This window comes from Plectropomus leopardus, chromosome 7, assembly GCF_008729295.1.
Source record: "Plectropomus leopardus isolate mb chromosome 7, YSFRI_Pleo_2.0, whole genome shotgun sequence".
Lineage (NCBI taxonomy): Eukaryota > Metazoa > Chordata > Actinopteri > Perciformes > Serranidae > Plectropomus > Plectropomus leopardus.
In genome coordinates, this window is record NC_056469.1 from 5,962,494 (window position 1) to 5,986,218 (window position 23,725).

Genomic DNA, 23,725 nt, shown 5'->3' on the forward strand with positions numbered 1-23,725 from the left:
TTGGATGCAAGTTGGTGTTTATTTAAATATTTACGTAAGTCCATTTGTTACAGGGCTATTGAAGACGCCGTGAAGAAGTGCGGTGGCCAGGCTGACTGAAGGGGTGAGGAATGGGAGAGAGGAGTTTTATCTTGCCCATTTATTTCTCCTCCACACACACAAACTGCAGGATCTCTCTGTCTGCCAGGTCTGCTTTAGGAAGTCCCCTAACTAGTCAAGGTAGTTGTGGAGGGAAAACTTTTCATTTCAGGCATGTGGAGACAACCTCTGATGTCTCTGGCAGGAAGGAAAGCGAGAAGAGGATCACACACATTTCCCATGGCAATCGTCATCACTTTCATCATCATTATCATCATCATTATCATCAGAGTTCAGCCCGATCATACACAACATCGCTATCCAACCTATACAATATACAGTGGAGATACTTATCTAAAAAAGAGGCGAGGGGAAGAGAGAGCTTCTGCCAGCCAGACCGTGACGCAACATGTAAAGAATGAAAACAAGAAGACATGTCTTCTAAGTGTGACACCAGGACCCTTTGAAACGTCTCTTGTGAAATCATCTCAAGCCGGTTTCCAATCCCCTCATGTTCCTCTGTCATCTGAACTAAGCCCCCTTCCAGCCTGCGCACTAATCCACGCTACGTCTGATGAACCACAACTCAACCCCGACTTCCCTCGCTGCTCCTCTCACTTCAACCTCAAAAACCACAGCCAACATCCACAAGGCCTAATACCCTTATCATTCATGAAAGCAGAAAAGGGATACATAAGGACAAATCAATCCCCAACAGACTGTTCTGTCTGCCCTGGAAGTCAGGGAGACGTTTGTACGGGCTCATCAGTGTGCAGGGGCCAAACACTTTCTCATCTAGCGAGTCCAGTCCCCTACAGACTACAACCATGCTTCTCAGGGGGGGCCTCCTATCTCATTATTCCTCCTTTTTCTTGTTTTCTTTCCCTACTCCAACCATCATTACCTTGATAAATTATTGACTTTACCAGAAAAATTAAACTATATAAATAACTCCACAGTGAAAATATTATCCCCTTCTGAAAAGTGTGCAGCAGCCAATAAAAACCTGCCTGACTTCCATCAGGCTACTTGGGCTTGGATAAAAGTTATGTATGACTGTGTAGTTCTGCCTGAAATCCTCTCATCAGTTCTCTCTGTCTTTTAAATATGTGTCTATAAATGTATATATTAGTTTCTCTCTGCCGTTTCTTTCTTCAAAACATATTAATAAATGTCTTCCCAGAAGATATGTCTCTCAAACATGAAATCTGGACTTTCTCTCTTGTTCTCAACCTTTTTGCTGATGCACCACGGTTGATATCACAGAGAAATCATCAGTGCTGGAAAGTTTCTGGGAGGCCCACAACCTAGACTACCACCATGTATTGTCTTCTACCTTTAAGATTGACAATATAAACAATACAAATGCTTCCATGTCTCTTTTTCTCTATCAGGTCCTCCCTGTAAACAGCAAACATTATATCAAATCCCATTATCCAGACCACTAGCAGACAGGAACTAAGACAACAGTGCTGGTTCCAACCTTTAAGAAGCTCAGCCAGGTTACGGGATAGGTTTCTCAGCAGAAGAAGTATGTTCTCAGAGCGCCAACGGCTAATTTTAGGCTTGAAAAGAAAAGCCAGTGAGATCATTACTCTGGTAGATGTTAGAGAACAATGAGAAGCTCGGGAGGCTCTCCATCAGAGACACAGAGCTGCTGCCAATAAGAACATTCATTAGGGACAAATAAAGAAAATACTTAGAGGCTAGTTTTATGTGAACCAATTTGTGGCGTAATTGTGCGGGCAGACAGAAATCGACCTCAAACGAAGGAGGAACGACTTGTTTTCAAAGTCGCTGTTCCGCGGCCATTCTTGTAAAGCCTAATCACACAAAAACAACTGTTAGCACCTCTGATGATGTTCCTAAGCAACCCTCAAACAAATCCTTGACACAAGTTACATTTTTTTGTCTTGTGTTGATTTTTTAAAAAAATAAGTCAAAAACACCAGCCTCTCGTGTATGCACCAGGATATTTAGTCGGACCATATATTTTGACTAGAAAAGCTGACCAGAAGTATTTGCTATCCTAAAAGCCAACCGAAGCCACACAATTATGAAAAAGGGAAATTTTGAAAAAAACAATTTTCAGCACAAAAAACAACCTTGCTGAAAATTTTTTTACAGTGCACAGAGTATATGCCATAATAAAAAACAAACCGATTCAGAGCGAAACATGATTCCTTATGTGATGGAGATCCAATCTTAATTGCAGACGTGTCTTTACTAACATGAAAATATCTAGAATATCTTTTACCCTGTGCAGTGGTCAAAGTCAAAGTCTCATCCACCGGAACTGGCTTCAGTCCAATTCAGCCAGTGCTGGTTCTGTAAGTCAGTGGTGTTTTGTAACATGTACTGTGTATATTTAACATGTGCAATGACCAAAACCAGAGAGGAAGAGAGAGTGAAATATCTTGTTGCCAAATGGAGTTGAGTGGATGTGGGCTCTGAGATCCGAGCTGGGCAGCCCCACAGCTCCAGTATGATATCACCTTGCCCTCAGTGCTTTCTTGGGAAATGATCTGCAGTGAACTGGTTCTGTGTGTCTCTGTACATTTGCCTACACATTAACAGGCACCTTACAAGAGCCTGAAGGAAAGTCCCCCTTGATTACTACGAAACTGTAGCTAGGCTGAATGTGGTAACAAAACAACATAACACTCTCTTTACATCATAAAAGTGCCAGGCATGCGTTCAAATGGCCAATTGGAAGCAGGGACATCTAGCGAGTGCAATTGTTCTGAGGAGGCTTTGAACTGCTAAAAGCTCTGAAAATGATTTTCTTCCAGTGGATTATGATTTATTCTGTAATTCCCTGAGGTGATTTCTGTGGGGAAATCAATAGCTCCAGTGGAAAACTATGATAATCAATAGGCACAGAAAAAGACTGCTCTGGCCAATTTATAATCAGGCGGAACAAAACACCGCTCTATATCAATATTCCATAGATCCAGCACATCGGGTCATTTAATCTTATAATAGTATTTCAAACAACCACACTCTGGACATGAAAACTGTTAACTTATATTTTTGAATTGACCACTTTAATGCATGGTTGGAGCGCGCACGGCGGGCTTCAGAGAGTCTCAGGGGGGCCAGGGGCCAGAACAGTACGTATCCTGGAGCAGAAAATCTCATTGTAGTGGACCCAGGGAGGAATCAGATGAAACAGTACACTGCCGTTGATACAGTTTCTACAGGAAGATGAATTTTGTTGTTTTTTGAGTGCACTCCAATATGGCACTTTCAGCAGTACTGAGGAAGTTTGGACTACAATTGCTGTTCAATTGTTGCAGCATGAAAGGAAGAAAAAACTTAATTTGTAAGACATGAATGGGGGTCAGAAGCAAAACATTTTTAGCCACTGAAAAAAAAAATCAAAATTAGTTTAAGTGTACGCTATACTGAAATGAAAACTCTGGGCATAGTTTTTTTGTTCTCCCCATGTCAACATGGGTTTTCTGCAGGTTCTCCAGCTCCCTCACACAGTCCAAAGACATGCAGGTAGGCATGGGACGATATGAAAGTTTCATGTCATGAAAATAATAGCGATTTATGATATTATCCCGATAATAATCAAACATGCTTATAAGTCTTAAAATGTAGCTTAAATATGCCTGACTTTACATTGCATTTTGTTAAAAAAAACATTTAGTTTTATTGCATCACAGATAGGACACATATCATTTTTTTAGTGGTACGTTCTTTGTAGTGAAAAACTACAATAAAAGGGAAAAAATATGACAGTGCTTAATTAGGATTTTGAAATTGCTGCATATGTAACCTGTTTTGTCAGTCTCTTTTATTGTTGGTCACTCAGCTGTCCTTTTAAGATTCTGCTTTTAGCAAGCCACAATTATCCTAATAATGGAAATTCATCACAATCTACTTATTGTGCATGTTTTTTTTTTATCATATTACACGACTGAATCAAATATTGTGTCATCCCTACATGCAGGTTAGGTTAATTGGCTGCAAGTGTGAATGTGAGTGTGAATAGTCTGTCTCTGTGTGTCTGCCCTGTGATAGTCTGGCGACCTGTCCAGGTTGCACCCCGCCTCTTGTGCACTGTCACGAATGAAAGAATATGTTGACAATACTTTTAATGCTTTACATCATCGTCAGACAGCTATTTTCTGGGGGGAAACTGAAGGCGCGCAAGTGCTGCCTGTCGACTGCTGTCTGAATTTGGTAGTTAGTTTGTGTTATTGTGTGTGTTTGGTGTTTAAACGAGTTAGTTTGCATTCACCAAAGTCACACAATAACACAAATGAACTAACGAATTGAGGCAGCTGTGGAACAGTAGATCCTGTATTCAGTGAGCTACAATTATTGTCTTAATAAATGGAGTCCGGTGGCTTTGACCAGAGCACAAATGGGAAACTGAAGCCGTTAACAGCTTCCTGTCATAAACACCTATCTGCGTCAAAGAAAAGCAGTTAAAATATTTCTTATATTTCCATGATAGTGCTCCTGCCTGCTTCTCCAACCTAGGGAGGGGACAAGTACAGCCCCACTTAAAAGATACAAACTGTCCATTTAAAGTAAATTGATTTGCAACAAAATACCAGTGTTATGGTTCCTATAAGAACGTCATGACGTCTTCTCTTGAAGGTCAGTGGACTAGCAGCACCAGTGGCAGGCCAGTTGGCGGGCTGCCCCTGTTGAGCCTGAGCCAGTCTTATGTGTTTATTCCCCCAGCATCTCTGTGAATGGCAGTTTGAACACGTGTTGATTCCAACTGGCAAACAACCTGCACATCTCTCCTCTGTTTACCTAAATAGATGACTGAAGAGTGAAAAATAAAACGTCTGCTGCAGTGATTACAACCCCCTTAGAGTCCCCTGAGAAATTATATGCCGGCAATAAACACGCAACTAAAAATTGACCTTGTCACATATCTGGACGTTTATTTGAAGTAACGTTAAAACAAGAACATTAGAGGTATTGAGGAAAATGCCAAATGATAATTTAACAAAAAGAAGAAGAGAAAAAAAATGGTGGAAAATGAGCTGGACCATTTCAATTCATTTCTTACAACAACACGGTTTATTTCTCAGGGCAGTTATTAATTTGCCTGAAAACCTTGCTCTGTCACAGCTGATGAGATTAAGGTCCATCAAGACGCTACGGCCATTTCTCAGCTACATTCACATTAGCGTTACCCTTTACTAAATCATTACAGCTTATTGTGTCAACCTAAGCTAAACAGCTGGATCAGATGTCCTGGGGTAAACACGCAGCAATTGCAAATAGATTCTGAAAAATCCATCAGAAATCACTGGCTCTGTCTAAATGGATTTAAGGCTGAAAAGCATCCTGCTGACAAGAAAAAGCAGACGACAGTTTTATGTCCAGCTATCAGTCAACAAAGTATAAACACCGCAGGCAAACATGAAAAACTAATAATTAAGTTGGATTGAAGGGCTGACCCTGGATGGAATTTTTTTTTTATTTTATTTTATTTTTTTACACAGCAGCAGAGGTCCCATCATCTCCCTCCTGCTTAAACATCCAGCTCCTTATTCACAGTGAGCTCCACACATGGTAAAGCAATTAATAAATCATCTTTAGAGAGCCTAATTCCAATGATAACATGTTAGATGTCAGCAGCTCTTCTCATGGGGTTACCGGGGGGGGGGGGGCTTTACAAGAGAAAATCCACCCCAACAACAGAATCCACATATGTTATTCCCATGACCTTGAGCCTTTTAGGGGTCTGGCTCTAACATGTCTCACTTTAGTTCGACTGTGTACAATTATGGGGTTTACATATGTAAATTCCTTTTTGGGGTGGATTTTTACCTGAGCTGCCTCAGCAAATAGCTCTTTCCATAAAAATCTTGGCTAAACAACTCTTGCCCTTAGGGGAGCTAACTATCAGGATGGATCTGTCTACATATCAAGTTTCTGTGTAACAACTATTCACCCTAGAATGGCCAGTCAACCCTGGGGAATATGAAGAATTAACATTTCATTTATCATTCTCCAATTAATCACAGGAACAATGTATTATTAAGAGAAATGAGGTGGAACAGCATTTTAATTTATGAATCTTGAAAAAGTGTATCAAGTATCACTACAATCCAACAACCCAAGAAGAGCTCACATTTTTCATTCATGGCCCAAGACATAAAGTCATCTTCGAATATGGAAAAACTAAATAGTTAATTGCAGGAAGGATGCATTATTATGCAACGCAAGCTAGGTGGACCTGGAGCTCTGGGACAAAGGAAACAAAATACCTGCTGTGCTGCAAGTCTTCTGTGGTGTTGAGCCGTAGTCTTTAAAGATCTTCTGACTGCAGGGAGGCTTATTGTTTCACCATGATTAAAACCACAAGGGCTAAATGCCTCTGCCCTTTTCTTATTCTGATTGCTCGCGGAAACAATTTGTAACTTTTCATTACATCTACTCCTGTAACACCGCAGCAATTTCCAGAGAAGATGCTATTCATTTACTTACAAGCTCTACTCCTACATAGAGTGTTAAAGTCAGGGCACAGAGGGTTGAATTTCAACAAAATACAGCACCAGCACCTAGTTACCAATGTCTTGTTTTCACTTCAAAAGAGAAATATTTGGATAAGAAAGAGCTTGAGTCTGACTCAGTATATGTTTCTACCTAACTAATGCAGTCCAACAATGAGATGCCTTATACAAATAGATCTAACACCAAACACTGCAACAGACACAATTTCAGGCCAGATGTGCTGACCACTTAACATTTCAACAGCCAACACGCTCAGCTAATTCTAAAATCCATTTGTTTTCAGTCATTTACAAACACCTGTATGGTAGACACTAGGGTTGGGAATTATATATAAAAAAATATGATACCAGTGCCAATACCACTATCCTTAATGTTTGAAAATTTGACACCCATAATGTGAATGGAGCGGCATGTATTATACTGTGAGACTTAATTAATAGCCCACGTTTTTATCTGCTTCAATCACTGAGCTTGGTCGGCATATTTTTGTATATGGAATGGGCATTTTAAATTCTTTCACAAAGAACTCTTGCTCAGCAAAGATGTGAAAAACCTTCATAAAAATAAAGCTATTAGGTTATCTAATTATATACTAATTATGAATCATTCATTTGATCTAGCTCCGACAGACTGAGCATCTACACTAACCTCATTATACACTGAGAGAGAGAGATAAAGAGACAGAGAGCATCACGACACTCGTCTTATGGCACACGATTTACAGCCATCTCTCTTTGTCTTATTAAAACATTATTGTCAACTAGGATGATTTTCTATGAAAACCTGTTTTAGTTTTTTTAATTGGAGGACCCTTATGGACTAGAGGAATATAAATAATCTAGGAATGGACACATTCAGACTTTATGACAGCTTTAAAGTTAGGATGTTTTATTTAATTTATCTATAAGGACAACAGACATTAATCAACATTTCTGTAAATGTGCCAGTGTTAGTCAACTGTAGTCCTTTGGCACAATATTTTGAAACCTGTACAAAGATATCATATTTTTGCATATGTTTACCATGCGATCAAATCTAAATGAATTATACTTGGTGCTCATGGTCTCAGTAAAATTCACTGAATGATTGAATTTTGGAGAATCTATCCAAACTAACAATGTGCAGCATGTCCATACTGACAAAAGTTTAAACATTTATATTTGTATGCACAATCTAAGCAGCTAACTACTGTTGGCTCCAGAGGGCAGCTGAGGACTTACAGGCTTCAAGAGTTTTTTTTACATCTGAATAATTTTTATAAAGGTGAATTGCTTTGCAGCATCATTAGCAACCAGACCTTAGGTTTTAATGACCTGCACTTATTTGTCAAAACATGTAGTCACACCCACATAGTAAAAGCAACCCTGCATTTCAATGGGGTTCAGCTTTTAATTGAAGTTTTACATAAAAAATTTGAATGTTTTAGTTGCATCTTGGCAAACTAAACTAATAATTCTTTCAAAAAACAAAAGACAGTGCTGGATTATTTTGGTCCAATTCACACCGATACTCAGCCCTCACAGACACTGACAAAAATGCAGGCATTCTCAGCATGACTGAGAAAGAAAAATGTGAAAAACTTAACTGAAAGACAAACAGACTGCTACTCAGACAGAAAAACAAGAGGAGCCGTCACAGAGATAAACAGCTAGTGGACAGGAGGCCAGGCACATTGATAGCCAGTGTACTCCAATTGGTTGAGTGTGGCTGACAAGTTACAGCCTGATTTAGCTTTGTGTGCAGCGTTGGAGCCAAGGTGACTGTTTACTGACGACCCCTAATGAGAGAATATACTGTTGAGATGTGAGTAAGCTAAGATGCTGCGGTATGGAAAAGCCATTAGTGCAAAGTTTGAATGAAACTGGGAAGAGAGAGAAAACTGGGAGAAAAAAGGCGACATGACCTTTCAGCTGTGAGCTTTAAAAGCAAGCAAGGAAAGAACCCTAATGGCCTTTTTTTAGACTGCGAAATGTCAAAGGAGCATTTTTCCTATCAAAACACTTGACATGAGGGGGACGTCATAGACATGCAATGTTATTTACAGCTACAGGATGACTTCACCCAAAACAGGGATTCATCACTCCTGCTGGGAACCCATTTCCCAGGGACTTAAAAAAAGAAGAAAAAAAAGACAAACAACCACTTGCTTATTTCCCCTGACTCTACACTATGATGCTTTGGCAGAGAAAGCTTCAACCGTTAAAGTGTTTAGAGGACCTGGAGCCTAAACACTGTGAGAGTCAAACAGTAGAGGCTGGAAAGCCTTTTTACGTGTTTATTTATTTACTCGTTTTTTAAACTCTGAGGCGAGCCAAGATGTTCCATTGGATCACATTAATTAAATATCTATAGGGGAACACGAGAGAGAAGAGGTGGGCTAATAGGTTCATAAATAGACCACGAGTATTAAATGAAAACCATTTCTGCAGTCAGTAAGGCTCTGTGTTGTGTCATGAACAGCTCCTTAACAGACTGACTGCAGAAATGGTTTTCATTTCCAGATATATATATATATATCAGTATTAATATCTAGATACTAGTACAGTATATACATTTGTACTGTACAATACGTGTGTCCTTGTTCGTGTTGCAGGTAGTTTTTTTATGACTGTAGATTCCTCACAGTGATAAAATATACCATTATTGCGAGGTCTTTCTGCAGTACATTTTGATGAATTGTCAGTAACTAAATACTTCCCTTACCTGTCCTGCCACCATTAATAATAAACTAAAAGCTTAAGATTATTACTGTTGTGCTTTGCAGTGTGTACACTAAAGCAAGCGGGTACATCTGTGACTGCGAGGTCCGGAACAAGGTCTATCCCTCAACCCCGTCCTCCTCGCCTGTGTATCTCCAAACTGTCCATCTTCTTTCAAAGGGGGCAAAATTTCCTACTTATATGGAAAAATTTTGGAGAGGATCTTTGAAAGGGCCACATCAATGCTAAATAAGTGTGTGAGAGTGTCTGTGTGTAGCATGCACAGGTGTGTACATGTACAGTGTAAATGTGCCTGCTTGTATGTATGTGTCTGCATGTATGTGTGCTGATATATACATGTATTCAGTGGATTTGTGTGTGTGCGTGTGTGCGCACTGAACGTGTTTGTCCTGAACAGGGGGGTCCCAGAAAGCGGAAAACTGGCGTTGAGGAAGGCTCAGCACAGCCAAGCCACTCATCTATTCTGGGCATCCAGAGCCCACAGTAATACTACCAGAGGAGGAAAACAGAGGAGGACATGCCTGGATATGTGGTGTCCTCTGAGAAACGGGTTCACTCAGGTGTCAGCAGGCTGTAGTGTGTTATGTAACAACATAGTAACGTGATTTCATTGCATAGAAACAAAGTTAAATACAGTAAATTGTTGTTATTCCACTACTGAAAGACCATATCCTTAAACATAGAAACAGTGATAGTTATTGCCAATATCAAGGGATGAGTAAATGTCATTGCAGTTTTCATTTGGACATTAATCTTTGCACAAAACTCATCTGAAAATAAACACTGAGAGAAGATAGTTTACAACCCTGTTCCCTTTACGTGTCTAAACCTCTCGGCTGCATGGAAGTTAATGTTACGTCACTGTGTGAGGTGCTGTGTCACCGTAATATCTTCAATATTATACCTGTGGCTTAGGGTTGGTAAACTTACCTGTCACTGTCTTAGTTTTGATCGGGCTGCTGGCATAGTCTGAGGCCTGGTTGGAGGGCTGTTTGGCCAGTGGTGTGCTGCCTACAGACACCTCGTCCTCTCTCCTCTTGGCCATGGCAACTGAACCAGGAGTCTGAAATAACATCACAGCATGACAGAGCACATATGAGGCCACAGGAAAGGAAACATTGTGTTTTATTTTAACATTACAGCATTTCCTCTGAATATGCATATGAGCTCAACTTTTATTGAAAAACTTGAAAATGAAAAATAAAAAAGAGATTGACAGCAGGAGCAGAATGAGCCATTTCCACTGAATATGTCTTCTGAAAAAGCACATATTATCAGGAGTCACAGCACAAATTATCAGAACATTTTTCTGTGTGGTAAAATCACCGTTCTGTGTTAATAAGGTCTTGACCCCCTGACAGCTTTTGATAGCTTTAAACATTTGGGTAAATCAGTAGACACAATGTATAACGCAAAGCAAGACAGAAAAGGAGGCTGAGAGAGAAAAGAAAAATGCAGTGGAACACAACAGAGGCCTCCAAGACCAACAAGGACTAGTGACAGCTCCCTGTTGTTTTTGAGCAGTCTCCCATGCTGCTGGCAAGCCAAATACACACACGCACGCACGCACGCACGCACGCACGCACGCACGCACGCACGCACGCACGCACGCACACACACACACAAAAACACAAAAACACACGCACACACTGTGGCTGGCTGGCAGAGAGATGGCTGAAAGACAGAAGAGTGGAAGGTTGGTCTGAAATAAGGAAACCCCATTAGCATCAGCCAGCGGCAGCACTACGCTATGATGCAGCTGCACGAGGCTGCAGGCCAACCACGTACTGCAGCCTGTGTAAACACACGCACACACACTGATGCAGTTGTTTTTCAATGACTGGGTCGGGACCCAAAGGCTGGTTGTGGTAAGATTAAAAATGGGCCCCCAAATTACATTAGTATTTGAAACTACTGACTGAGGTATGACGCCAAATCCCTCTAAGGTTTTTGCAACTTAACATAGGGTGAATGAAATACTGTAGGCCAGTAGGTTAGTTGCCCAAAGTCACGTTTGACTCGAAAATCATATTCAGGTCTGTTAAAGATCTGCTTGGAGGCTGCTCAAAAGACTTCCAAATACACCTATTGCATACACAAATACTGTATTGTAGTCTTAAACAACAAATGCAAATGTCGAAGAAAAAAAAACCCAACTCAAAGCTGTACTGATTTACAGAGTACACATTACACTAGAATAACATATGACCATGGAGGCAGTTTTTGCAAGCAGAGACTACAATCCATAGTAACGTTTATGTTAGGCAGTGAACTCTAGTAATTATTACGGGAGGAAATGAGGAAGTTGGATGAAGAAGTATAAGGACGACTAAGTCAGCTTAGGGCAGGCGAGAGGTTCAAACAAGGGGCGCTGAATGGGGTGAACTCCAGCCCAAGTAGTAGAGTGCACATTCCACATAGGCTGTAGCCCATGTTCAATTGCTGCATGTCATCCTCCTCTTGCTCCTGCCTTTCCAGTCTATCTATTTGTCTTTCTGTTTATAGTTGTCATATCAAAAAATGAACCATAATAAATGCCAAAAAAACATTCATCCAGGAAACTGTGGTTTGTTTTCCATGTGAAACCAAAAGTCAAGGTGATGAATTATGCTAACAATATATCATAGTATGTTCTAGTATGTTGTCACGTGACATATATGAACATGTTGCATGGCGTATGGAGTTTTGCTGTCAAAACCTCACCATATAGTTTTGGTGCAACTGCTGCAGTTTCAATATGTTAATCACGTGTTTAAAACTGCAACTATTAATGGTCAGATACAAGCTATTCTGTCATCCACTGGTGGGGGCAGCTGACCTATGTAGTTGTATGAGATGAGGAATTGTTGAAAATTTTGTATAGACAAGCCATATGAGTGCTTTGTAAGTTCAAATGTTCAAGAAAAATGCTAAATGGTTAAAAAAATAAGTTATATAATTCAGTTTGTACATTTCATGGAAAATATGTGCTCGGCTAAATTTTAATACTCGATGCTAAAAGCAGGTACCTTACCCAATGACCATCGCTCATTCCTGGTGGATGACATAGTATGAGCTAACTCCTTCTACCACACACACTGAGTAGTGGTGGAAACAGCCAAGGCAAATGCATGTTTGGTTCTCAAACTCCTTTTTTCCTCTTATTCCCTTTCTCTTCATTACCCGCTTCCTTAACCATCTCCCTCTACTTTTCTGATTTGTGGCCTGTGAGTTTGGGTTTCCTGCTCACTCTAGTAGTTTCAGTTGACTTTGAATTCATCCTTCCTCTGCTTTCTCTGCACCTTCTTAATGCTGCCTGTACTCTCCCCTTTCCTGTTGTCTCCTCTCTCCATTTCTGTTGTTTTCCCAAATGGTCCCTCTCACCTCTTTCCGCATCTATCCTCTGCTCTCTCTACCATGTCCCCATATGCCTCCAATCTCCATTGTCGGTGACTCTGCTTCATCTTCATACTATCACTTGTGTTCTAAACTTTTTTTGCGTTTTTTATAATTTAATTTTGTTCTGTGCTACAGTACCAAATCCCTCCTCATTCCTTTCTTCTTATCACACATGTCCTTGTCCCTGTGTCCATCCATCCTACATCCTTTCTCATTATTTCCTGCCATCCTGACCCTACCAGTCAATATCCTCTCCTCTGTCCTTCACAGGCTGCTATGTGGCCTTCAGTTGAAGGCCTTGTCTAAACTCACCAGGCCTTGACAGCCAGCAGAGGTAGAAACACACATGAACACAAATACACTAATCATACGTTTTGCTGCAGCATGTCCACACACACACAGCAGCCAGTGCTGTGTATCCTTCACACTGGCTGCACTTCAACTCATAACATCTGTTTACCCCGGTACAGCAATAACCTCCAGAGTTAGGAGTTGGTGCAATTAACTCCCTCTCTCTTTGCCTGTCACAAACACATACATGCTGACAGCCCTTCCAAACTGCAGGAGGCATGAAACAGAGCAAATTGTTGAAAAAAAAAAAACATTTAAAGTATTACAATATGATACTTTCATGTACTATATATATTTATGTGCCTTTATGGGGTGAACCTGTGCTATATCCCAGGCAATCAAAATGAGCATGTCTGCATGTGTGTATGTGTGTTTGAGTGTGTGTAGTGTGGGCACAGAGCATTCAATGTCCATAACCATCACCATGACCCCTGTCAAATAAATAGAGAGAGAGTGGATGGAAGACAGGGAGCAGAGCACATGGAAAAAGGTAGCTGGGAATGAGAGGGAGGGAGGGAGACATTTACATTCCCTTCAGGCTCTTATCCGGAGCAGCTTAGAATGGAAGCAACACTAGTATATGCTGAAGGTACAAATTACATATACAAGTTAAAGGGATACTTTGCCAATTTTCAACCAGCTTTGTATCATGACAACGTGGATAGTATGCACAAATAAGCTGTAGTAAATTTCCGTGATCTAACCATTGCCTATATCTCACTTCTTCCCCCACGGCAAAACTCCATCACATGACCCAAAACGTCATTTGGCAGAGTTTCTCTGGTTCTCGGGCTGTTGCTCGAACTACAGGCTGTACTTCCACATTTTTGTATTGTCCACCAGTCATGGCACCATAGAGGACACAAAGTGTATACAAGTGCATCAAGAGACACACCCATTCCTCTCTCTCTGTCTCTCTCTAACTCAGATTGAAATCCGATAATAATAGTAAAACTAGGCAGTGCTTATCAAATATAAATCATGATGATGTTTCTGCACTGCCATTTTTTCATCTGACAGATTTTGAGGAACATATTTTTGTACCCTGTGAAGCTATAACAGCAAGAGTTTGTGAACAGGAAATGGGCACCATACTTTTTCCTGTATTGTGAAAACAGAGGCCAAAAGAAAATTAGATCAAACTGCAAAATTAAGCAGAACTGATCAAATTTTAATCAAGATTTCTCACCTTGAATGTTTTCAGAAACATATTTTAGCTTGCCCTTTAACTGGTAATACGAGATGTTTGTTACCAGCCAGCTGCCATTGTGTCAAATGGGCAAGTTCTCATTATGTCACCTAGCAAATGGAGCATTTATTGGTCTTTCGTGGTGCAACGTATTCTGATAGTTGTCGGTTTTGTACCTCTTGAGCAAAAGAAAATGCTACAAATCTGTTTTCCAAATGTTTTTCTTCTGCATAGACAACCTAGTTTCATGGGCCAGGAGGAGAAATAGAGGTATTTGTCTGACAACATGAAGATAACCTGTTGCTGTTGCCTGTTGCTCCCTTTGTGAGGCTGGTACAGCAGCCATGTGCAGAAAACTGGGTCCACGTTGACAGCTATGCCTTGAACACTGACCAGCAGGACTGCACCTAGAAAAAACACAAACAAAAAGAAAAACAACAGATCAGAGATTTAATAATGCAACTCTAAGAAAAAAAACCAAAGCCTTGATAAAGGAGCAGTTTTTCAAAAAACAAAAGACTGATAGGAAAGGATAAACTGTACATCTGTCTTGCCTTTACAAAATCAACATTACTGCTCACAGAACCAGACCAGTTGTTTGAACACACTCAATCAGAGATTTGACAATACTGAACTTCTGTGATCAACTAATTCAATGGGATCGAGATCAAGAGATGTGCAGAATGATTGACTCAAGTGGAAACTATCTGAACTCACATAGACAAAAATGTTCTTATGCTGTCGCTGCTATTATTTCTGCAAAGTAGGAGGCACATCGATATGGATCACTGAAATCAATGTAAGGTAATAAGCAACGAGTGAAAGTGACTTAGGGCAAATCTGCTCAGATTGAGAGTCAGGTTCCTTCACTCCCGCGCAGTTTACACGGTGTCCTAATGACCTGCTGGTGGGTATCGAGTCTGCTTGTTGGAGCGCTGCAAGGAGCACGGTTTGTTTCAATTGCTCTGTTCAAAGTGGTATCACACTAAGCCAAGAATAACATTTTCTTTTGATAAATTTCTATGAAACTCGAGACTTTCTCTGGGTTTTGGTTTACTCTTAAATAATAATCTTTACCAACAATAAGCGGGCCCTGAGGTAATGCATTAGGATCCTATCAATAATGATTCCCATGCCGGCAGGATTAGCGCACGGTCTCTGGCGTGCCGTGGAATGTCCCAGCATGACGATAGGAGGATGTTTCAGCTCTAGACGGACTTTCAGCAGTTTAATGGAGCTTTGGACAAGACCCCGGTCTTCTGTTTCAGGCCCTGAGGCGAAGCTGCAAGTGTGTAAGTGTGAATGTGTAAATGTGTGTGTGCATTTTAACTCCAACAAAGCCTGATTGCTTGTTGCTTTGCCTAACAGTCTCCAAAGCATGGACAAAGCACAATTATAAACTCTCCCTCGACACACATACTCAAAGAGAGAGACACGCACGCACACACGCACACACGCACACACACACACACACACACACACACACACACACACACACACACACACATATTTTTGTTACACCAGCTTGGCAGGAATAACTCCCTCCTCCTTTATTCCCTGTGAACAATGCAAATAAAACAGCTCTAATTTGCTCCACTTTTACAACGTTCAGTGATTTGTGGCCTGTGAGCCTGTATGTGTGTGTGTTTGCAGTATGAAGTAAATGACTGAAATCATGAACGATGTGAAATGAGCGTGTCAGTAGAGTCAAAAGTGTGTGTGTGTGTGTGTAAGTCTGTGGTGTGTGTGCACCACAGTACAGTGTAACGCACGCATGTGTTAGCACTAGTGTCTGTGTATGGCTGATAATTATTCACCAGGTGCATGTCAGCTACGGTTTATTACTGGCACGGAATCCTTTCTGGGCAAACGGGGAACTCTCTCATTGGATCAAGTCACACTAACTCACATCTCTTCCTTTATTGCTTCATACATCTGTCTATTTTCTTTCTGTTTCTATTTCCCCTCCCATCTACACCTTCCTTGTCTTCCTTTGCTAACATATGTCCCTGCTTCAATTTCATTCTAAGACTTAATTCTTGTGTTACTCATTTTTACCTCCTCATAGCAATCTATCTACTCTTTCTTCCATCCTTCCTTGCCCCCCTTTATCCTCTTTCACCCCTCTTTACCCTTCCTTGTGAAACCGTACCTCCACCCTTCCTCGTCATCCTCCATCCACCTCTCTCCCCCTCATGCTGACGAAGAATCATAACCTCAGCCCTGCGGCTTGAACTCCTATACCACAGTGTGGCTGCTTAATAGGCTTTGGCTGTGGCTGTAGTGCTGGGGCCCGACTTCAAGTGGTTTCATCATAGCCCAGAACAGCGTGAGCGGTATAGGACCCAGAAGGCTGGGAATGGGCTGAGTAGTGAAGATGTATTCAATAAATTGAGCCTAAATTGTGGTCTATGGGATGCACTGCGCACGACAAAGCACATTCAGCAGAAATGAGTCATAGCGCAATAAATCATATTACTTAGTAGATCAGTTGTTTATTTAACATTTATTAGAGAGATAAATGAGCAAATCAAAATATATAAAATGCCTAATTGCAGATAAGTCTCTCAACCAAAGCAGGTTACACAGCATCAATTTTATAAAGCCAACATGCACACTATGCTGCCACCAGCTTTTTCATCCTAAACTCAACGTGGAACAGTCACAAAGAAAATAGAAGAGGTCGCTTTTGTTGGTGTGGTAGTGGATGCTCTGCAGTGCCAAAGCCAGTGCAGAAAGCATTTCCATTGCAATGATCACAAAAAAACCCACACATGTAAGTTTCCATTATAACAAAATTGCCTCATCATCAGATGAACGGAGCTGACTTGTTGAGTGTATTAAAGTCCAGTAAGTTGGTTGCTGAAATAAGTTAAAAGCTGAGGTAACTGGCATTGTATGAGCAGTGTTTAAAAGTCATGCCAGCAGCTGTCATCTTATTGTGACTGTGTGTCGTGTGTTTGGCTTCTACCAATGACAGCCATGACTACTTTGATATATCACAACACTACTCAGAAAGCTCTCTTTCTGAAATTAACAGAGCAAACAATCCTCTCTCCCTCTGCCAGTTTTGACAGTGACACAGAAACAAAATATGTGTTGACCTGGCTTACCAGGCTTTGAAGACCAAGGCTTTACCATCCAAACTGTGTTTTCTTGTTTCATCACTGTGTTGACTTAACTGCCGGAGAGTGACACCTCCTTTGAAGCGTGCAGCACCATGAAACGGCCAGGCATGCTTAGAGGGTGACCTCGGCAGCAGGCTAACTGTTGTTTTTCTCTGCTCTAACAGGGTGGCATGTGGGTAATTACCGAACGTGATGACAATGATAACAGAGGTGTTTTTCTTACTTCCTAAATGATTCCTCAAGAAAACACCAGAAAACTGCTTTAGTGGCCTGGACTCTGAAAATACACACAACCACAAAAATGTCCGTGCAGGCATCTGAAGACATACTTACCTTGACTCACCCACAGTGGACCTATTAATGTCAAAGGTGTTTTTTTTCTTAAGACCAGTAGAGTTAAAAGAGAGCACAGGGCTGCTGGTGTTGTTTTACGGCTGTCTGACATCGGGCTGCTCACAGCCTGAGGCTACAGTCAAGCATTAGAGCAGACTCAGAAAAGGCCTCTAACCTTTAAGTCCTGTATAGGTTCTTCTGCAGGTCTCTTCTTTTCTGGGCCAACAGACCAAGTAACCTATCAGCCACACAACTCTCTGTCTTCATATTGTCTTTTTTATCAGGTTACGTCGTTTATACATTGACATTTTTGAATGCAAAATCTGCTTTTGTTCAGTCACTGCAAGCATGAAATTCAATAAACTGGGAGCGGTTAGGTCAGTGCAAGTTCAAAAACCAAGTCCCACAGTGGAAACCAAAGTCTTGATTGGGGTTACAAAGGGCACGACCTCCCGACTACAGGGCTGTGACCCCACCATCAGAGTTACAGACAGGCAACGAGAGGTGGGGCGAGCTCACCATTCACCCCCCAGGTAGACGGCAGGGGGAGGATTCATGTTCAAGCCAGCTAATCGCCCCCTCAGAATCGCTTCATTGTTGGACGGGAGGCAGCACTGGGACCCTGCGTCCAGCTTCTCCAACAGAAAATAAATAAATATAGCCCAGCCCGCGTCAGCCAGATGACTTCTGACAGGTTTGGTTAATTTTGAAGCCAAGTAGCAAAACAAAACATTACGCCAGTGTGCGGGGCCTACGCTGCCTTTAATTGCTTTTCCGATGAGCTCATGACTCGAAGGTGTCCTGGAGCGAGCCATGCAGCCCGACAGGTGTTCTACTAGTGTGTGTGTTGGTGTGAGTGTCTGTGACTATGAATGTGTGTGTGTGTGTGTGTGTGTGTGTGTGTGTGTGTGTGTGTGAGTGTCTGACTATGAATGTGTGTGTGTGTGTGTGCGCGAAAGAGAGAGAGAGAGAGAGAGAGCGAGAGCGAGAGAGAGAGAGAGAGAGAGAGAGAGAGAGAGAAAGAAGCTGGAGCTGTTGTCACCACCAAAAAGGGACTCAGCTGTGTGTGGGTGGGTGCAAGGAACAGCGTGTTTGTGTGTGTGTATGGTAAAAGTGTGTACATGTCTTAGTGAGCATAAGGAAGTGTTTCTATTTGTATCCATTTATGTGCACACTGCGGGATAGTTAACAGACACTGACTCATGAAACCACACACCTTCTTGCTCTCTCTCACACACACAGACACACACACAAACCAGTCCCTGACACACATTCACTGTACTTCTGTTCCCCCTGCCGTGCTGTGACCCAGCGGCCCAGGGGCAATCCCGCCGCAGGAGCCCAGGGGCTCAGGAAGGACACAGGCAAGTTTGACTGGAAACAGATCCTGGCCTACGGAAAGCCTGCTCTCACTCTGGGCCCATACAACTCTGTGCTGGATGCCTGTACACAGTATATGTGTGTCTGTGTATGTGTGTGTGTGTGTGGTTTTAAGAGAATATAAGCGTACATGCGTAAGTGTGTGTGTGTGCGTGTGTCTTTCAACATGGCCCAACTGCGGTAGCCTGCAGCTGACAGGCGAGACCCACCTCGTAAAGGTTGACTATGGCTGTGGGTACAGTAACAGTAATAGGCAGGAAGAAAGCTGGAGAGTGATTCAGCCAGCAACAGAGTCACTGAAAGGCAGACGGGGAGAGAGATGGAGTGACAGAAGCAGAGAAACACCTAAAAATACACCAACGGACAGGCACACATTCAGAGAGAGAAAAAACAGAGAAAGACAAAGACAGACAGAGAAGACAGAGATATAGTCCATGAACAGAGAGAACATATAAAACAGTGGATGATGAGAAAGCTTTTTTAAAGTCATTTTCCTAATCTACATGATAAGTGAGAGGGCCTCAGAATTTGGCCATGGATCTGTATGATTTATGGGATGACTACAGTAAGTCTCCATACATGCAAAGTCCTGCGAACCGGAAATATCACACACGGCCAAGTCTGGATAAGTAGTAAAAGAATGTTTGTGTGTGTGTGTGTGTGTGTGTGTGTGTGTGTGTGTGTGTGTGTATGTGTGTGTGTGCTTCTACATTACATGCATGTTGAAAGGTCCATGTACATATACATCTACTGCGTAATTCAAAACTGTGCATGGACTACACACGCTGATATACAGCATGCATGCATGTGTATACAGCACAGAATGCATGCATGTCAAAACGTGCACACGGAGGGTTATGTATGTGGTGGTGAGCTCAGGGCTGTATCTCATCCACAGAGAGAGATCTATGCCTGTTCCCATCAGGACTGAGGCTCCTTCTTTCCCATCTGCTGCGTTTGGTGACTCATGGTTATAAGCTGTGGACTTGACACATTTCTCAGACTAATGTTCGAATCCAGACAAAAGCACTAACCACGCTGCTGTGCTGTTGTCTGGAGAGCATTGGGTGGTGCTTGACTCAACAGTAGCAACACAACACAAAAAAATTATATTTGACATTTGATTAGAGGAAACTCACTAATAGTAAAATATATCTCAGGCTGATTTCTGCAAGATCTGAAGGAATCCCAGCACAGCCAAACAAAGGTCATCTTTTGACATCATCTAACCCTTTGAAAGCTGGATCAACATCACTTTTTGGTGCTGCATTCAAATGCTTTTCACAAGTATTTAAACCTTTAAACCTGAGCAAATTGGTTTGATTCCTTTAAAAAAAAAAAAAACAGGAAAAAAGGCAATGAGCAACTTGGCAAGACATTTTCTGCAAGTTGCAAAAGATTAATAGATTTTTTTTAAAGATAGGGAAAATTCTCAAGAGAACCATATTTAATATGATCAAAATGTAATATCTAAAATTATTTTACAGAATTATTATAACTCTTAAGCAGTTTTTCAGATTGTTTCCGTTTTTTAACGTTCTTTAAGTTTTTGTTTTTTGTTCTTGGTTATTTTTCTGTGCTATTGTCCATTAATGTGTTGGTAATTTTTAAAGATGCCTTCTTCTTTGAAAGAAATCAAGCATATATGCTAAGGATTCAAAGGGTTTAGCAAGTGCCTCTGAAGTGCAATTCAAGCCAAATTCAAGCCTGAATGTTTTTTAGTCTACAATGTGTACAAATTCTACAATTGTGTCTTGAATAACAAAATAAAACACATGCAAAATATTTGACCATGGAAAAGTTGACTTATGCACATCCCTAGTATATACTGTGGAGCAGTGATGAGGCCAGATGAGGGGTTGGAAGCAGCAGAACGGCAGCTCTGTCGAGCTCCATATGTTGATGAGAGGCTCTGTAGCCAAATATATCTCCCTTCTACTTGAGTCCTTGCTGTCATAAATCCACATCAACTCTCATGGTGTTGAAAAGACAACCAGACAGTGCACAATTGGTGCCTGTGCCCCTGCTGCAACCCAAGCAGCCCCGATTTGGACTATTCCAGCTGTTATCTCTCTCCCTATCCTCTCTCTCCTCCACCATTTCCCTGATATGCCCACAAAAATACACACTCGCTGTCTCCCTCGCTTCAAATCACACCGAAGGAATATGCTTAAAGTCACGACCAAATATGACCTGGCCCTTGTCAGCAAGATAGCTAGCCTTCTTAATGAGAGACAAAACAGACTTAGTCCTGATTGCATTAATGTATCATTACCATATCCATCATGGACATACAGTGCACTGTGTGAACTCTAAATGAGCCCCAGTGTAATGTAAGAGAAACAGGAGAGACACTTCTGAGCTCATTAAAATAAACAGACTTCTGCTTCTGCTGCTGCTTTCCCACAGACAGTTTCAGTTTTGCATAGTTACCTTGAAAACTCCTTATCGCTGCTATCATTCAGCTGGCTCATGGGCTTTCTCTACAGTTCAAGCTGAGTTCTCTCAGTTTGTCATGAGCAGAGCGGGAGCCAAGCAATTTAATGTCTGTCGTTAGCTAGGGTTCCTTCCAAGCATTCTTATATGAATTACATTTTTAACAAATAGAAAAGTCTTACGGAAATGGCAATATTTGAGGTTTACTTAATATAGCTGGATATTTCATATACTCTTGAGGCTAAAAATGTCCATAGAGAAGTTATGCAATTAAAAAGCAGAGGAAATACTCTGTCAAACAGATAATGATATAGGTCTATCATCGTATTATATTAAGACTAGGAGAGGGAGATTTACTGAAGCTTCAGATGCACACAAATCCAAGTGAACACACAGCAGAAAAGTAATGTTCTGTAACTTACAGGCAGGGAACCTCAAGCATGCTGTCTAAGAAAGAACACTTGAAGTGTACTTCCTGCATATCTGCATGTACAGTCATTTTATGTTGACATTTTGCAAACCTTTTTCTTTATTTTGACAAAATTTAAAGTTATAAATATCAGTCTTGAGTCTTTGCAAGAAAGGACCTTTCATTCTTCTTTATTTTGTTTCTCAGTCTGGGTCGTATTGAAAACTCCCGCCGTATTTGATTTAGATTCCCAAAATTGATCCGACATAAATGCAAAACATTTCAACCATTGCTCTGGAAGTTCTGAAATGTTTGTTTGTACAAGGGATGTGCTGTGGTTACACGACAATCAAATACTGTTTACCATGTCATTAAACAGCATATATTATGGCCTAAATTTGATGGTAGAAACTTTGATAGACAAAATAACTGCCACAAACAAATAAAATCACAGTAAAAAGAACTGACAATCAATCAACATCTAATTCTTTTTGCTATATTATTTCTGATTTTATTTTTCAGTGGCCTACTGTATGTGCTGTATTTGGCTGAACCCATAGACTATATAAATAATGGATGTAGATTCTGAGATGTCACCACCTGCACTTAAATATGCGTTACTTTAAGCCTTAATAAAATGTAAATGTGCCACCACAGTTGTCAGGAGTGTTAAAATTAGCTATAGAAACCATAACTGTTTTTTTTCCTGTCCTAGGCTAGAAACATGTTTATTTCTGCAGTAAAGTTAAGCATTTTAACATGGGGGTCTTTGGGGAATCAGTCTTTTTTTTTGGAGCAGCCTCAAGTGGCCATTCAGTGCACTGCAATTTTTGGCATATCTACATTTCAGTTTTCAGCCTCGGAGGTTACCTCTTGGTTGAACCTAGCTGATGGGAGTGCATTTAATTTGCTTTTTTTTTTGCTTGACACTTAAACAAGGACAATGTGGCTTCTCTTTCCTCTTTGTGACATCACCTCCCCTTTCTTGGTTTCACTGATTAAGTTTTATATTCTATTATTTATTTATTATTCTTCTCAAATATCATGGCGCCGGTAGTTTCCTCTCCTGTCCTCTGTCTCCATCCAAAAACTGACCAGCCTCATGATCCAGCTGTCTTTTGCAACAAACAACCAGATGGAGGTTGTCTAACCCCATCCTCTCCAACCATCCTCTTCAGCTCTCTCCACAGCCCTCAGCTTTCTGGAGAGCACGCAGGACAACTGAGGACAAGATCCTGTCTTCAATTACTTCAAGCCTCTGCACCTCTCTGCAGAATCTCTGTTCTCTCAGTCTTTCAGCTTGGCCTTTTGTCAGTTCAGTAGACTTAGTAACGATCTCAGTGACAGATCAAAGTTCTCTGGTTGAGATTTGGGGTCATTCAGGAAGCTGGGAATGCTGCACTGAAGAATTTGACGTTTGCACGGCAATATGCAACGGTTCCTCTCCTTTGGTCTGTCTATCTACGTACTGTATCTATCTGTCTACTGGTCTGGCTGTTATCCAGTCACCTGGTCTGAGTATTTCTGTCAAGCAACTTGTCTGTTTGGTCAATAAGTGAAGTCAAGTTCATTTCAGATACTCTTTCAACTGCTTCAGTTTTGGCCACGGTGTAGGTGATAAGCGGTCACTGATGAGGCATTTTTGCATTGTGCTCCACAGAGATCAATAAAATAGCATAGCCAGTGTTAAAATGCTTTTTTCCTTAGATGTTCAGTTCATTATAGCTCATGTTAGCTACTGGGCTTCCAAAGAAAACGTACTTGCTGCTGCCAGAATTGTAGGGAAAACATATAATTTTCTGTACACCAGAGGATTTCTCCCTTGGAA

The 23,725-nt window shown here is 41.2% G+C and overlaps 1 protein-coding gene across 4 annotated transcripts in view; it reads right to left on the bottom strand.

Moving 5' to 3' along the window:
• The window catches only part of LOC121946151 (vacuolar protein sorting-associated protein 13B-like), a 375,120-nt gene that overhangs the window by 225,370 nt on the left and 126,025 nt on the right, over positions 1-23,725 (bottom strand). For all 4 annotated transcript variants that reach the window (XM_042490601.1, XM_042490600.1, XM_042490605.1 and 1 more), the window contains exons 20-21: positions 14,509-14,618; positions 10,224-10,356 (exon numbers count right to left, since the gene is read on the bottom strand). In XM_042490601.1, the coding sequence (XP_042346535.1) occupies positions 10,224-10,356; positions 14,509-14,618 (243 nt within the window). The remainder of the gene's footprint in view (positions 1-10,223; positions 10,357-14,508; positions 14,619-23,725) is intronic.